The 17456-nt window shown below is 44.3% G+C and overlaps 1 protein-coding gene across 1 annotated transcript in view; it reads left to right on the forward strand.

Annotated features, from left to right (window-relative positions):
- Myo10 (myosin X) overlaps positions 1–17456 on the forward strand; it is an 87994-nt gene that overhangs the window by 41361 nt on the left and 29177 nt on the right. The window contains exon 13 of the mRNA XM_090332105.1: positions 17286–17410. Within this exon, the coding sequence (XP_090188231.1) occupies positions 17286–17410 (125 nt within the window). The remainder of the gene's footprint in view (positions 1–17285; positions 17411–17456) is intronic.

Below are 17456 nucleotides of genomic sequence, written 5' to 3' on the forward strand. Positions count from 1 at the left end.
ACTGTAGGTAAGAGTCTCACAGATTTTCCTGCCGAGGCTATTTTTGAAATACAGTCTTTAGATTTTAGCCACCCAAGTGCGTGCGTGCGTGTGTGCGTGTGTGTGTGTGTGTGTGTGTGTGTGTGTGTGTGTGTGTGTGTGTGTGTGTGTGTGTGTGTGTTTGTGTGTGTATTTTTTCCCCCCAGTCTTGGGCTTGAGCTCAGGGCCTGAGCACTGTCCTTGGACTTTCTCAAGACTAGAGCTCTACCACTTGAGCCACAGCACCACTTCCAGCTTTTTTCTACTTACGTGGTACCGAGGAGTTGAACCTAAGTCTTTGTGTATGCTTAGGCAAGCACTCAACCACGAGGCCAAACTTCCGGCCCCTACACTATATATTTTTAGGCAGATGAAGTCCCTTTACTCCAGGTTCTTTACAAATGGGGTGAAATCTCACAATCCTTCCAGTTCTGAAGTGAATCTGTCCACTCCATACCCTTTCATATACATACCTCTCTGTTTTGTGGCTGAGTTTTATCTCTGTTGTTGTCTTTATCCTTCCTTATGACAAGTTTGACTCCTCAGTCCTAGTTTTCACTTTTTGCTTCTTTTATCCTTGCCTCTGAGAGTCATTGTTTTCCTCTGTGTACTAACTTTTAAGATTTCTTTTTAAAAGTAAGGATGATCTTTATCTTGCTTTCCCTGTTGGCCGCTTTGCCTGTCCTTTGAAAGTTCAGATATGTGGATGTCAGCACCCACATGTGTGTCTTCTCCTGATGGCTGCTAGTTGATGTGTACACTCATGTGGTAGCCTGTTTCATAATGCTGTACCTGTAGCACTATAGAAACAGTCGCCCTGGTGAAGCATTCCAGCTCTGTTTGACATTATTCCTGGCTTTGGACATTGAAGACTGATTTTTGCTTACAGGTCCACAGACCCCCTCATTTGAACTTCTGTCCTTTTCTAGCTCGAGTCTTGATTATGTGGTCATCACCTGGGGCCTTGACAAGTGACTCAGTGAGCCGTGCTGCCTTTTCAGCATTTTAATGACTGATGTGAGCCTGCTTGCCAGCACACACAAAGAGACAGCTGCCCTCCTAATTTGTATTTCTCAGCATGATTTTTTTTCAGAGCAAGTCTGAATACAGGATCTGACCTGTTCAGTATGGAGGACGAAGTGTGGGACAATGAAGAGAGAGAGATGGAGGCTTTAGTTTCCCAAGATGAAAAGACTGCTTTGGGTTCATTAGATAAGACAGCAACAGATTATACTCAGGACAGAAGGCCCAACCTTCTGTTGTTTTACCAGGGCTTTTGCTCTGGTATGGAATAAATCTTCTCTCTTCGTTTCTCTGGGTTTTTCTGTAAGTCTCTGGCAGCATTTTGTGTTAGGATTCCCTCTCCCTCCCACCCCCTTAGGCACTAGAGAAGAAACAGAAGGTCTTGAGCATGCTAAGCACACATGTTCCCACTGAACTACCCTGCAACATTTTGTCTATTGCCCAGAACCCTTTTTGCTGGTCTCTGGGTTTGAATGCAGTTTTCACTCTTGTTTGGCTAGCTTCCTTTGCTAGTCACACCTAGTTCAGCTTTTTGCTAGTTATTTTGGAGATGGAGTCTAGTGAAATATTCTGCCCATCTTGGCTTCAAATTAGGATCCTCCACATCTCAGCCTCTCGAGTGACTATGATTATTGGTGTGAAGCGCTGGTGCCTAATTCTCTGACTTTCAATTTGTATGACCCACTCACAACTTCAAATTTGCCCCTTTGTCCTGTTCTTTCCTTCTTACAGGATGAGAAGGAGCTTGCTCTTTTTGTTACACAGACCTCTCAGAACCTGGCTCTGCTTGTTTGTTTCTTTGTGTGGGTACTGGGGCTTAAACTCAGAGCCTGGGCACTGTCCCTTTTTTTTTTTTCACAGTGTTACCACTTGAGCCATAGCTCTGCTTCTGGCTTTTGTGTGTGTGTGGTTATTGAAGTTAACCATCTTACAGACTTCCCTTTGGGAGGCTAGCTTCGAATCACAATCCTCAGGTAATTCCTGAGTCATGAAGATTAGCAGCGCCCAGTTCATAGGATATCATTGTCTCCTTCCTTTGTCAGTTTATTAATCATTTTTAATATTTTTTTCACCCAATGCTAGTGAAGGACATCCGTAATCCAAGCATCTTGGGAAGCGAGATTGTTGGACTCAGGGTTCAAGGCCAGTCTGGGCAGGAAAAAAAAAAGAGAAACCCCTTCACAACCAAATGTTAGATACAGTGGCAGGTTCCCATTCCCTCTCCTCCTACCCCCCACTCTCTGGTGGCACTAGTCTTTTTTTTTATTTTATTTTTTTATTTTTTATTTTTTATTTTTTTGTTGTTTTTATTTTTTTATTGTAATTAGTAAAAGGGTTACATGATATTTGCCAGATAGAAGGTGCATTAATTCACATACATTGATACCCTTTCACATGTCTTGGTACCCATTTCCCTCCCCCCCCCCCCACACCCCTCAGGTACTAGTCTTTACTAGTCTTTGAGCTCAGGGCCTTGTACTTGCTAAAAATATTCCTAACTACAGCATAGCATATGTATAAAAGAGTGAGCATTCCAAGCTAAGTGTTCAGTCCTGGCTACCCTGGAAGAGGACAGTGGGAAAGCTCATGAACTTGCCCACAATCCCTAGCCTCTCCTCTCCTCTGTGTTGTTGCCTCAGCTTGTCCTCAGATTCCCCCACCAGCTCTGGAACATACTCAAGCACTTCTCACTTCTCAGTAACCATAGCCTGAGCCTGCTGTCTGCCACCACCAGCAACTCACCAGCACCTGAGCACCTGCCCTCAGCCCTTGCCCAGCTTCTTCCCTCCATCAAACCCTCCCTGGATTTTGAGTATTTTGTTTGTAAAACTCTCTTGTTCCAGGTTGCCTGGGCATTTGGCCACTTCAAATAAAGCCAGCCACTGGTGGTTCTCAACACTACTAGGGAACCAAGGTCCCTGTGTTCTGATTCTGACCTCTCTGACCTGAATTTGAACTTGACTCCTGCCTGGTCCATCTGGCTTTGCATCACTTAACTCTCTCTTGCCACTACTCACCCTGTTCCTGACCTGTGGGATATTTTCAAGATTCATAGTGCCAGTCACCATAATTATAAATTGTGCATCAGCCTTGCCACCTGTTTGTGTGTGTGTGTGTGTGTGTGTGTGTGTGTGTGTGTGTGTGTGTGTGAGAGAGAGAGAGAGAGAGAGAGAGAGAGAGAGAGAGAGAGAGAGAGAGAGAGAGAGAGAGAGAGAGAGAGAGAGAGAGAGAGGGCACTGAGTCTTGAACTCAGAGCCTAGTCACTGCCCCTGAGTTACCACTTCAAGCCACAGCTCTACTTCCAGTTTTCTAGTGATTGGTTTGGAGATAATAATCTCATGAACTTTCCTGCCTGGGTTAGCTTCAAACTATGATTTTCAGATCTCAGCAGCCTGAGTAGCTAAGATAACTGCTATGAACCACCAGTGCTAGGCTCATGTAGCTTTTTCACTCAAAGTTGGCAGTCTGTCACTTGAGTCATACCTCCATTTCTTGCTTTCTGTTAATTACTTGGCCAGAAGTCTCATGGACTTTTCTGAGTAGCTGGTTTTAAGCACCAATCTTCAGATCTCATCTTCTTGAGAAGCTAGGATTACAGGCATGAGCCGTAGGCTAACTGACTTCCTTGCATCTTTGTATTACCAGATTAATCCCCATCCCTGTGTAGTTCCTTCCTTCCTGGTGTGATCTTTCCTACAGGAGTTCTTCCTACCATCAAACTATAAAAGAATGTCAGGCTCCTACTGAGCAGACTCCGACCTTCAGGTGTATGACAGAATAACTTGGACAGCAGTGACCTGTGTGATTAACAGGTATAAGTGGCACAAGTAACGAGCAGCATTTGTTGAGAGACTCCATGGTATCGGAGCTTTGCATCAGTGCATCCATAATTCGCTTGGTCTGTCCTCACATTTGCAAAATGGTTGCCAAAACTGAACTAGCATGTCTCAGAGATCATCCTCATTCAGTTTTGCATATTTATAAAACTTAGAGATATGTTCTTGCTAAACTAAGGCTGACTTCGAACTTGGAATCCATAAGTGCTATACTTCACACTTCTGAGCTTTCTAGGTGTTGGGATTAGAGGTATGTGCCACCATATACACCTATTTCAAGGTACACTTTTTTGCAGTATTTATTACCCTATTAGGATACAACCTCAAGTAAAGCAAACAAAGATCTTGCCTCTCAGCACAAGTAATCCTGGAAAGAAAAGCCAACTTTTCTGGAAAGAAAGCTCTTTCCAGGCCTTCTTTTGAAAGGAAGCAACCTCTCAGCATGTCCCCCCAGGTTTGCTCACGTCTAGGCCTGGCTCCTCTGCTGGCTTCCAGGGCCAGGGCTGGCATGGCAGCCAGGCCTCTCGCCACAGGAAGCTGGGAAATGAATATCTGGCTAAGGTGAATCACTTTGAGTGGTTGGCATAGAATGATCTCATGGTTAGGACAATAGGCCTGGATATGGGGTAGAGGGTGTCCCCTTAGCAGAAATGGCCTGATTGGCTCCCTAGGAAGTCAGAGTATAGGTGGAGAGTAGACTTCTAGAGTTACAGGTCTTGAACTCCCAGCCTAGAAGCTGTCCCTGAACTCTTCTGCTCAAGGCTAGTACTCTTCCACTTTACACCATAGCACTACTTCAGTTTTCAGTAGTTAATTGAAAATAAAAGTCTCAAGGAGGCGTGGAGTATGGCCTAGTGGTAGAGTACTTGCCTAGCATACACAAAGCCCTGGGTTCGATTCCTCAGTACCTTATAAATAGAAAAGACCGGAAGTGTTGCTATGATTCAACTCTAACCTTGAGAAAGCTGAAGCCTTGAGAAAACTCTAGCCTTGAGAAAGCTGAAGAACAGTGCTCAGGCCCTGAGTTCAGCCCCAAGACTGTCAAAAATAAAAGTCTCAAGGATTTTTCTACCTGGGCTGTCTTCAAACTGTGATCCTCAGATCTCAGCCTCCTGAGTAGCTAGGATTACAGGTGTGAGCCACCAGTACCCAGCTAGGTCAGCTTCTAGAGCAGCTGAAAATTTTGCATTGCCACTTTGTCCATGGATTAATGTGTTTGTCAAACAAAGTAAAACTGAGACAGCAGTGTCAGCGCAGTGCAGGTTCATAACTGCTTCTTCCATGGACCTGCGTCACATGGCACTAGTGCCATGTGGAGTTTTCCTCCAGAGAGAAGCACAGGCCCAAGAGCTCATCTGGCACAGGACTCCGCTTCTCCATGCTTCCATGGGCGCAGTGAGGGAAGCATTCTGTCCTGCCCACTGGATTTCATAGAGTTCTTTGAGCTTCAAATTGAGATAATGAAAATTCCTGGTCCATTGCCATCCACTCTTGAATGTTAGTACCATTATTTACTGTTGTCCTTTAGTTCAGGAAGGAAAGAGTAGCTTTCAATGTTAAAGCTTTACTCCTGCATTGAAGCGAAAACTTATATTGGAAGGAGATGGTTTGAACTCACGACTTTGTGCCTTCTAGATATAAACTCAACCTCTTGGGTCATACATAGTTATATTCTTTGAATAGTATCTCACATTTATGCCTTGACCAGCCTAGAGTGCAATCCTACTTAACAATTCCCTTCAAGCTGGGATGACAGGAGCATACCACCACCAGCTTGGATTGGCAGAGACTGGAATCTTGCAAACTCTTTTCCCTGGGCTAGCCTTGAACCCTGATCCTCCTAATCTCAGCAAGCATTACAGGAATGGGCCGCTGTGTTCATTTTAGGGGTCCCTTGTTCTGGTCTTCCTATGGAGGTGTCAACATATCCCATAGCACATCCCACAGATGTGAAGATAGATTCCCCTGGGGATATAGCATCCACAGCTGGGTGTGGTCTACATACAAGGTGGGAGTGGGAGAGCCAGGATCTCTGCACCTGCTGTCCTCTGTATGCACGGGTCTGGCGTAGGGGAGAAAGAAAACTGAGTAGATGTAGACTGTTGCCAGCTTCCTGTAATAGAGGATTGAGAATAGAGGAAAGGTGGGAGGGTGGCAGGCCTGTATTCTTACACCTTAGCAAAGCATTAAACCATATGCTCCGTACGTGCGATTTTTAGGCTTTTTGTGGGTTTCAGAAACAAACACAGCCAGGGCACAATTGAAGTAAGGATTCAAGTGAGTGAATATCCACACACAATGGAAGGAAAAGTGCTTGTTCAGGACTAGGGGTCACTGTAAAGCATTCACTTGTCAGTTTGGGGGAGCAGAAGGACCAGAGTGTGCATGCCCCTCATTTTGTCTTGTTGAGGCTTTCTTTTAAATCATGCCTCCTGTGTGGCTTCCATTCTGCCTTAGGTTCTGCCAAGGGACGTGATCAAGTGGCCTGGTTCTTGCCTAGCAGGTGCAAAACCCAATTCAGTCCTCAATACGCAAATCAAAACAAAAACAGTTAATGTCTAGGAATTCCTAGGGATCCAAGTATAGATGACTAAAATTAACATACATTGTTTAAGATTGGTTTCCTATCTTGAAAAATATTTTACATACATAATCTGGAGTTAATGGAAATTTGCTAGCTCTATTTATAAAGTGTCTTCTCTTTCTCACTTTTCCCCCCTCTGAGGAATAAAAGTTGTTGATCATAAGTGATATGTTTTAGTCTCTAAAAATGTCAGCCTTGTATTAAACTTTTTTGAAAGTTCATATATAGTTCATGCTCCAGGGAGCAGCAAATGCAAATAGATATATAATTTGGCCAGGTGCCAGTGGCTCTCATCTATAATCCTAGTTCCTAGGAAGGTTGAGATATAGAGACTCATAGTACAAGGCCAACCTCAGGCAGAAAAGTGCAGTGGTTTCCATATCCAGAACTAACTAGCAAAAAGCAAGATTGAAGGCTTGGCTCAAAAAGTAGAGAGCCAGCCTAGCAAATGGTGAAGCCATGAGTTCAACCCCTAGATTTATAATTTGGAGCCTTGTTCTTGAATTCTCCAACTCTTTATGGCTCTTAATATCTTAGAACACCACTTTTCACCAGGACTGTTATGAGTTAGATCAGTAATTTAGGCACTTCTGGTTCATGACTACAATCCAAGCTATCTTAATCCAGTCAGGAGGCTGAGATCTAAGAATTGCTCTTCAAATCTAGGCCATTCCGACGACTTTTATCTTTAAATAACCAGCAAAAAGCTGGTACTAGAGATGTGGTTCAAGTGATAGAGTGCCAGCCTTAGGTGAAAAAAAAACAAGCTGTAGCATGAAGCCCTGTGTTCATGCCGCAAAACTAGTGAGTGCGGGCCGGGAGTTTGGCCTAGTGGTTAAGGTGCTTGCCTAGCATGCATGAAGACCTGGATTCGATTCCTCGGTACCACAGACATAGAAAAAAGATGGAAGTGGTGCTCAAGTGGTAGAGCTCTAGCCTTGAGAAAGTCCAAGGACAGTGCTCAGGCCCTGAGCTCAAGCCCAGGACTGGCAAAAACAAAAAACAAAAAAAAACTAGTGAGTGCGGCATAGGCGTGCACATGTGCACACACACACACACACACACACACACACACACACACACACACACACACACACACACACACACACACACACACACACCCTCAAATCCCATAGCTATACTTGAAAGTATAAAAACAACTTTTCGGATGGGAGTTTGGCCTAGTGGTAGAGTGCTTGCCTAGCATGCATGAAGACCCGGGTTCAATTCCTCAGTACTATATACATAGGGGGAAAAAAAAAAAGCTAGAAGTGATGCTGAGGCTCAAGTGGTGGAGCGCTAGCTTTGAAGAAGTCCAAGGACAGTGCTCAGGCCCTGAGCTCAAGCCCAGGACAGGCAATCAATCAATCAATAAATAACTTTTTTTTAAAGAAAAAGAGTGATTAAATAATTTATATGGCTTCATATATCCTGAGTATGATCTTTTCACTGAGCTACACCCCCATGGTGACGTTTGTTCTTTGACCCCGGAGATCAGCATATTTTTCTCTGATGGCAAGATGATAAATATGTAAGGCTTTGTCCATGCGTCCATGAAAGCAACCGTACCCAGGCCTGGCTATGAGCCAGTAAAAGTTTATTTACAAAAACACTTGGCAAGCTGGATGTGGCTCCCAGACTATTCTTTGCCAACGCCCCATGCTTAATTCAATGCATCCTCTCCTTAGGGTTTTAACCCTCAGAAGCTGGTTTCTATTTTTGGTCTGTCATGAAGATAGCTATTGTGATAGGTTTCATTCAGGAATATTCAGGAAATGCGCACCAGGAAATAAGCCCCATTGTTAACCAGTGAATACTTTGGCGCTGCAGGAACTACCCCCACTCCTGACCATGCACCTTTGAGGAAGAGCAATGTAGCCAGGACGATGATGGTAATGCACGTGTCATAGACCTGCTTCATCAAAAGCTAGCGTGGTGCCTGGCAAGGCATCTAGTATATGTCATGGGAGCCTTTATTATCACTACTGTGGCTAATGCTGGTAGTATACTGCTTGTACACTTACTACTAGAAGTATCCGGCGTGCTGTTGCTACCATGGCCACTAAGGTACACAAGTAGAGTCCAACCCATCTACCAGAGCAAAGCAGGTCAACTTGGTGGTCAGGCAATCAAGGCAGACACTCACCTGCTATCACTGTGTACTTATATTTGTCCGTTGAACTCCGACAAAGCTTTGGCATGAAAGAATTTGTAGTATTAGAAAGACTAAGGAACCTGGTACTGGTGGCAGATGCTTATAATCCTGGCCACTCAGGAGGCTGAGTCCTAAAAGAACTTTAGGGCTAGCCTAGGCAGAAAAGGTTACAAAACTCCATCTCCAGTTAACCAACAAAAAGCAATGTTGGAGACTTGACTCAGATGGTAAAGCATCTAAAAATCCCTGTGCTTTAATTACTCATCCCTCTCCTGAGCTTCTCTTTTATATTTACCTTTTGTTGGTGATGATGGGGTTGTGGGACTTGAACTCAGGGCCAGAGTTCCTGAGCTTTTTCACTCAAGACTATATTGCTCTATCACTTTGAGCCACACAGCGCCACTTCCTTTTTTCTGGTGTTTACTTGGAGATAAGAGTCTCACAGGCTTTGAACTTTGATCCTCAGATCTCAACCTCCTGCGGAGCTAGGATTATAGGTATGAACCACCAGCACCCAGCTTCTTCTACAGTTCCCACAGTTTGGTATTTTATGTTGTCTGATCCATTCGGAGTTAAATTTTATCCAAATTATATTTGCTTCTAGAATTGTTTTTGCATGTTGATACCCAGCACCATTTACTGTAAAACCCATCTTTTATTCAAAAAATATTTTGTAGACTAATAAGCTTCCAAAGTTCTTTGCAGAACCTTTCATTTCTCTTCTCCCTCCTTTTAGTATCAGTCCTGGGGCCTGAACTTGGGCCTTAGACTCTGTTCTTGACCTTCCTTTGTTCTACCACTTAAACCGCAGCTCTACTTTCAGCTTTTCTTTTTTCTTTCTTTTGTTAGTTTTGTAGAGATAAGATTCTAAGACTCTCTTGCCCAGGCTGGCTTTAAATTACAATCCTCAGATTGTAGCCTCCTGAGTAGCTAGGATTTTAAGCGTGAGATACCAGCTACCACTTTCATTTTCTTGAAATACGGTTTCTGGTCCCCTGGCTAAGGTGCTAACTGTCCCCTGGCTCTGGAAGGGTGTGGCTCCTGACTGTCCTCTGTGAGAAATTTCCATACTCTGTAATCTGACCTCTGGAGCTCACTCACAGCTCTACTTTTGCAAGTCATGTAAGCTCTTAGCTTCCTACTCTGTCTGGTCTCACCTGACTGGGTCCCAGGATAGAAGGGGTATGGGTTGGGGGTACACCTTTTCTATAGGGACAATTCTTTCCTGCCTTCTTTTTTTTTTCTTCAAAATGTGAAGATTAAACCAGTGGCAACAATTTGTGTAAAATGTTTAACAATCCAGGAGTGAAATGGCTGAAGTAAGTACAAAGAATCTTTGTCTACTGTTTAATTGACTTTTGCTTGCTGCTTGGTCAAGGTCAAGAAAATGATATTTCTGCTTTAGCACCCATGCTTTTGATAAACTTCTTTTTTGATAATATTTATTCATTCACTGCTCCTGACTTGTTGATGTAGCAAAGAAAGACTGAAGGGTGGCAGAGGAGTGTTTGGCAAAACGCCTCAATGGGGGACAGGAAGCTTGTTTGTGTTTAAATAGACTAGAGATAGATCTCATGTTGGCAAGTGTAATACAGATATATGTAGTATGTATAGGTGTTCTTTGATTTTTTTAAAATCTAAACAGAGAATCATGGTTCTTTCTGTTATTTTGAATTTGCCTATAAAGTTTCTGGTTCAGTAATTATTCCTCCATGCTGATATTTGTAAACATACTATGTGGCAGATCAGTTTCTTATATTTCTAGAGCATTTAAAGTTATGGATTAGGTTGTTTAGAGATGGATTCCTGACAAGTTTGCTACATAATCGTCATGTGAGGGAATCCTTGGGATATTGGATGCCAATCTACAGTCATCAGTTTGCAGCCCCGATGTTCACCAAAATAAAATGGAAAGCATTTCCCATCAGGATTTGTTCTGAAGTAGAATGAAAAAGAGTAGAGCTGCTCTTTTGAGGATGCTGTGCCATTCACTTGGAAAAAATCAGTGCTGCTGTTAGCGGGGTTAAATCTTGCAAGACAGAAGGTTAAAGACAACTGTGGATGTAATGTGGGCTCCTGTCTCCCCACTCCCTCCCAGCCTCTGCTGAGGGGGCCCTGGCTCACCATCCTAGGCTAAGCTGCTGTCTTGCATACTAAGCAGATTGGCTCCCAGAAGCCTGTATCTGTCAGGTCAGGCCTGGGCACAGTAGGGTTGGATTTGTTCTAGTCCATCCCATCAGTCTATGCAATACTATATGTAGTGAATACCTCTAATTGGCTAAGTAACTGGTGCTTAACTCCATGTCCAAGATGCGGTGATCACATCTACTTTCTAGACATAGAATGTATTATCTCCAGGGAAAGGAGGCAAAGATGCCTTCTAGAAATCTGACCTGTTAGAAGCACTCTTGACAGTCTGTCAGCTGGTATTTAAAGCAGACTAGTTATTAAATACTTTCTCACCGACGAGAGCTTTCTGTGGGATGTAGTTTGACACCATTCAAGTTTACAGCTCAGTCCACTCGGTGAACCTGATCCACCTGGATGCCTGATCTTCCTGTCTGTGGACGAGGGAGGGGGGATGAGGGGCATGAGGAGCTTCAGCAGTTGTCCAAAGTTGAGGTGAGAAGTGATACTGTTGGGCTTTGCCCTGGTTTACAAACCTACTGGAGTTGGATGTGTTCGGAGTTGACTGTTTGGATCAGTGGTTGTTCCTCTGTACTGATCGTGGTGAACACTCGCTGCAGAATCACTTTCTTATTCTCCTTGCCAGGGCTCTTAAAGTTGTAGATGGGTTGTATGTTTGGTGAATCCCTGACATGTTTTGCATATTGACCCCCCAGCTCCTGCCTCAGTCTCCCAAGCAGCAGGACTATGGGCCCCTGTCCCTGTGCTGAGCTAAAACTGGGATTTTTAAAATCAGTTGGGTTGGACCAGCCCCTGACAGATGGGTCCCTAAGACCCGCCCTCCTCTCAGTGCTGAGCACCGCACAAAGCCTGTGCTCCCAGTGCAGATCCGTCCTCTTCCCTCCTCTGCTAGAGAGCTTTGTGCTGGCAGCTTACCCGGCTTCTATAACATGAGTAGGAAAATGTGGTTTCATGTGGTTGACTCGAGTACTAGACTGATTTTCAGGAATGCGCGATTCCTTGAGGTTTATTTTCCTGTAAGCACACACTGAGCTACACCTCCTTCTAATGGTTCGATTTGAACAACCCCTCCTCTTTCTCTTCAGTGTGAAATCAGGGCCTGACACTTGCTCATGGGTGCTTTACCACTTGAGCAGTGCCTCCATTCTGGTCTTTTGCTGTTTTCTTTTTTCTTTCTTCTTTGTGGAGGTAAAGTTGTCAGGCCTTTTCTGTCTAGGCTGCCAGTGTCTCCCATCAATGGCAGTCCTGTGTGTGTCTTTTCTTGGTCAGGACTTGAACTCTGGGCCTGGATGCTGTCCATAAGCTCTTCCGCTCAAGGCTCCTCCTCCTCTACCACTTGAGCCACAGCGCCACTTCTGGTTTTCTGGTGGTTAATTGGAGATAAGAGTCTCACAGAGTTTAGTGTCCAGGCTGGCTTTGAACCACAGTCCTCAGATCTCAGCCTCCCGAATAACTAGGATTACAGGTGTGAGCCACCAGCACCCAGCTGCCTTTATTTGTTTGTTTGTTTGTTTGTTTGTGGTACTGGTGTATGAAATCAGTGCCTTACATTTGTCCAGCTGGCCCTCTACCGCTCAGAGAGGGAGTTTCCTGGCCTCGTCTGTCTATGCTGGCTTAGTGTTGTCATTGGATGGAGGCTTAGTGAAGTTTAGTGAAGCTTCCCTTTAAATGTAGGAACTCCTCACTTAGAGTCCTTGACTTTGATCACAGAATAAGAATTTCTGGACAAGTCTTGATAGAAAGAAAACTTGGTAGAGCTTTATTGAGTCAATAAACAAGCAGGTAATCAGACAAATAGACAAAAAGCAGACAAACAGAAGGGCAGGAGCACACTCTTACAATGTGTGGGTGTTTTTCATAGGGATAGAGAGAGAAGCCTGCAGTTCCTTAGGCTAGTGGATATTTATAAGGTGAAGTAAGGGGGTCTGGCTTCAATGTTATGCAAAAACAGGTGCTTTGTCTTTGCTCTAATTACACCTGGTGTTACATTCAATTTCCAAGTAAGAATGCATAAAACAGAAGCTTGAGACTAGGAGGTGCTCTGTTATCTGTATTTTGAGAGGTAGGTTGAATTTTCTTAGGAAGCCATGCATTCTGTCAGCTAGCTGTTAAGTTGGGTGAGATGCATTCCTCAGAAAGAAATGCATACTGTTGTCTGTCCATGAAGCAAAGATAGCACTTCTAAATACTGTGTTTGTTTGTTTGTTTGCTTGTTTATTTATTTATTTTTTGCCAGTCCTGGGCTTGAGCTCAGGGCCTGAGCACTGTCCTTGGATTTTCTCAAGGCTAGAGCTCTACCACTTGAGCCTCAGCACCACTTCCAGCTTTTTTCTGTGTCTGTGGTACTGAGGAATCGAACCCAGGTCTTCATGCATGCTAGGCAAGCACTTTAACCACTAGGCCAAACTCCTGGCCCTGTATTTATTTTTTTAAATACTGTATTTTTGAGTTGCCTTCACAGGCCTCAGTTTCCTTAAGTTATCCTGCTTCCGGACTACTATCCCACAGATCTCAATCTCCTGAGTAGCTGGGATTATATGTTATGAGTCACTGGTGCCCAGCTGTTTCCATGGTTAAATGCCTTCCACATCCTCTGGCTTCCCTGCTTCTCTGACCTTCGGTCACCCTTTTCCATGTAGGACCTCCACAATGCAGTCTATTTTGAAATGTCTTCCATGATACACAGTCTTGAAAGTTTTCATCGTGTCTGTGGGTATTTCCTTGTGTTGGTCTACCTTCTGTCTTCCTTTGAGCCTTCCCTTTCTTTACCCACCACCATAGCAGTGGCATCCCCTCCCCAGTTAGCAATCACATACTTCTTCCAATGCTGTGCCCCCTACTGTCCGTGCGCTCGTGTTCATGCACATTAGTGGTAGAGCAGGGTTGGGGGCACGTGGTCCCTTGTGGAGGAAGACCGCAACACCTGCTTTTCTGTGGCTTCCTTGCCTCAGTAAGACCAGCCAACTGTTGGTACTTCCTGATGTGGCTTGAAAAGGTGCCAGAAAAGACCCTGATGGCCTTGCTTCTAGGATTATCCCTGTCTGTGAGTGGGTCCTCACACAGCAGGTAGGGCTCTGTCCACATCCAGTGGCTCTTGTCCAGCTTGAACCCAAGTCCCTCTTTCTCCCCACCTCTCATTCTTTGCCTGTGCCAGACTAGAGAGGCCTGCACAGCAGGCTCGTTCTCCACCTCCTCTCTTTTCTTCATGGTTTTTCTGTGCACAGTAGCCCCATCCCCAGCAGTATTATGAAAACCTAAGCTGTGGTGTGAATCCTGACCCGGGCCCACCCTTCACAGCATTTTCTGTCCTGTGTTCCCAAGGAACTTAACATCCTTAGCTTGGTGCATTATTAGACATCCCCATTAGAAAAGTGGCAATGCTTGGCATAACTGGCACTCTCCATAACGTCAGGGTCTTTGGAAACGAAATGCACACACCCCTCTCCACACTGCATGTGCTCCCCAGGCCTGAATCACCAAAACTTGAACATGGTAGGTGTTTAATAACTATTCACTAGACTGACTGGTCAAGCTGCGGCTCCTGAGACTCTAATTGCCTAGAGTTAGAGCTATTCCTTCCAACATGAAACCTATTTGTTCTGCCAGAACATAGCTGTTAGTACCCCGCGGACCTTCTTTGTTGGGGTGAACTCCAGTTCTGCAAACCTAGTTGCCAGTCAAGTTCTGAGTGCTCTGGGGAAGTTTTGAAAGGCAAAATGCCTTTAAGTTGCTCCTCAGCCAGCCTCCAGCTGTGACAGCTTTGAAAGTTAAATGCATCAGGACAGGAAGTTGCCAGGGGGAGAGAGAACCACCAATGGAAAGCCAGGATCACCACCCTCGTGACCACCCAATGGGTTGCCCAGGGCGACCCCAGGCCTATAGACACCCCGCCTCCCTGTTAAATTACTGAGATGGGGCTGCTAGACAATGGGAGTAGGAGTTTGGAAACAGCTGTTCCCAGCCGTGCCATTCCTCCCTCCGCAGCTAGCCAGGCTGTATCAAATCCTACAGCCACACCACCCTAATTAGCCCAAGAGTGGAAGGGGTTGCCATGGAGACAGGGCACTTTTTTAAAGCCCAGGAATGGTGTTCATTATTGTTCCCAGTCCTGAGTTAGCTGTGGGGGAAAGGTCAGTGTGGCCGCTGGTTTCCATATGAAGTTTGGTCGGAGAGCCTAGGAAGTTCGGTGGCATGTGGCTCAGGGGGACGAGACCATGGTGAGTAGTATGGAGGGAACTGGGGCGAGGGGCGATCCTCTGACTGTCACATCTTTCAGAATGTTTTAATAACTGCAGGGTCAGACTGAGGGATTGTACAGATGCTATTCATTGGATGAAGGGGAAAACTGACAAACCAGAATATGGGTCAGAGGAGCAGCAAATGTGGGAGAGATGTAGCCAACAGTACCATCTCGGCTCCTCAGAGTTTACCACGGAGAAGGGTTCTCGGGTTTTAGGATATGGTGGTCATATACATCTTGTATGTGCGCTGTACATTGCTCCAGGTTAGATTCCATTTCCAGATCACTATGACAGAAACCCGGGAGCCAAGCGCTGCCCAAACAGTTCCTCGTGTCTGAAAGCAGAGATTCTGCCAAGGGCAGTTTGGATCCTGATCATTTAATGCTTTTTTTTTTTTTTTTTAACTTTTCAAAGGTGAGTGTAAATACTTCAGACTGAAAAATGGGAGCCACAGGCATCAGACAATGTTGGCTCCCATCTGCTGGCAACCCTCCCTTGGATTGAGTACTGTACAGTTTTGTACAGAAGAACAGTGATGTACTCTTGAGAGCCATTGCTCAGCTAGAGATGAGGGAACTCTTGCTTCCAAGGCTGTTCTGAACATTTGCAGAGCATTTTTTTTAAGAATTTCAGTTATTTATGTATTTATTTGCAAGTTTAGAAAAACACCACTTTAAACCTAATTTTGTATTTTTGACTTTTTGTTAAAGGTCACTGACTAAGCCACTTTGCATTTTTGTACTTTTTAACAGTTACAGTTTGTGGCTCAATTTTTCAGTCTTTTTATTCATGGTTGTGTAGAAAAACAAAAGACAAGTTAATTAAAGGGGATGAGTGTGTTTGGATTATAAAACCAGTCACCAGCCAAAGAGCTTGTGAGTGGGAAATGACCCACTTTTTTGCTTTACCTCAGTAAACTGTTGTCCTAGCCAGAATTCTAACTTGTTTGCCAATTAAGCAGATAACGACCCCATTTTTGAGGCTGAAATCTAGTTTGATTTTCTTTCTTTCATCCTTTTGTCCTTAGGCTTATTAGCGAATGGAATTCTCAGTGAGGGAAGTATTTGACTAAAAGTTGACAAATTTCAATTCCCCTTTTTTGGTTGCTTTTATCTAGTGACTACATTTTTGTGCCTTTCTCCACCTGCAAGCTTGTGTGTGTGTGTGTGTGTGTGTGTGTGTGTGTGTGTGTGTGTGTGTGTTTCCTGCTGGATACTGCTTTCTTCAGAGAAGAAAAATGCTTTTCAGTGCCTTAAATTTGATGTGTAAAAAGCAAAGCGATATTTGTTTGACAATACTTCAGAATCTTTTGAGAAAGATGAATTTTAAAGTGGTGGTACATTTATATTTGTAAAATAGGCAACTTTCCACCTTTATTTTTTTTTTTTTTAAGGAAGGTACGATATACAACTTTTGACTTTGTTTTATAATAAGGAAGATCCGGGGGCTGCAAGTGTGGCTTAGTGGTTAAGTGCTTGCCTGGCATGCACAAAACCTTGGGTTTGATTTATTGGTACCATATACACAGAGAAAGCTGAAAGTGGTGCTGTGGCTCAAGTGGTAGAGTACTAGCCATGATAAAGCAGAAGGACAGGGCCCAGGCAGGCCCTGAGTTCAAGCCCCAGGACTGGCAATAAATAAAAAATAAATAAATAAATAAGATATGATAATGGTATTAGTTATAGTAAACTATGACATATACTAAAATGTTACAAATGAGATGAAGTGGGGCTTTCTTTAAGAAGTATATGGATGGGAAAAAATAACCAGTTCATGGATGAAAGGGGATGGCTGGGGGTGATAGATGGTGAAGCAACGTGACAGACCTATGAGAACCCGTTTTCTAGTATTCATCTTGAGGCAGGTTCAGAATTCTTACTACTTTTTAAAACTTTTATTCCTTACGGGCCAGTACTGGGGCTGGAATTCAGTGCCTTGGCACTGTCCTGGAGCTTTCTCACTCTGCCACTTGAGCTACAGTTCTACTTCTGGCTCTTTTGTGGTTCATTGGAGATGAGTCTCATGGATTTTAACTGTCCATATTGCCTTTGAACCTGGATCCTCAGTTCCTGTATTCTTGAGCAGCTATTACAGTCATGAGCCACCAGTAGACTCCCATCTCATCTTTTTGTGCTGTTCCTGAGCCTGAACTCAGGAGTTCATACTTGGGTGCTAAATTCTTGTGCTTGTATGTGTACGTGCTCACGAAAGCACTATTGAGGGTGATCTTACTCACGCCATCCTGTGTCTAACTTCATCCCACTTTCCAAATGTTCTAGATGCCAGACCAGTTTGACCAGGCTGTTGTGCTAAACCAGCTGAGGTACTCGGGGATGCTGGAGACAGTGAGGATCCGCAAAGCCGGCTATGCAGTGCGAAGGCCCTTTCAGGATTTTTACAAAAGGCAAGCAGAGCTGGATGGCTCCCCTTTCCTGTCGGAGCAGTGGAAG

This window comes from Megascapheus bottae, chromosome 4, assembly GCF_031878675.1.
Source record: "Megascapheus bottae isolate mThoBot1 chromosome 4, mThoBot2.hap1, whole genome shotgun sequence".
Taxonomy (NCBI): domain Eukaryota; kingdom Metazoa; phylum Chordata; class Mammalia; order Rodentia; family Geomyidae; genus Megascapheus; species Megascapheus bottae.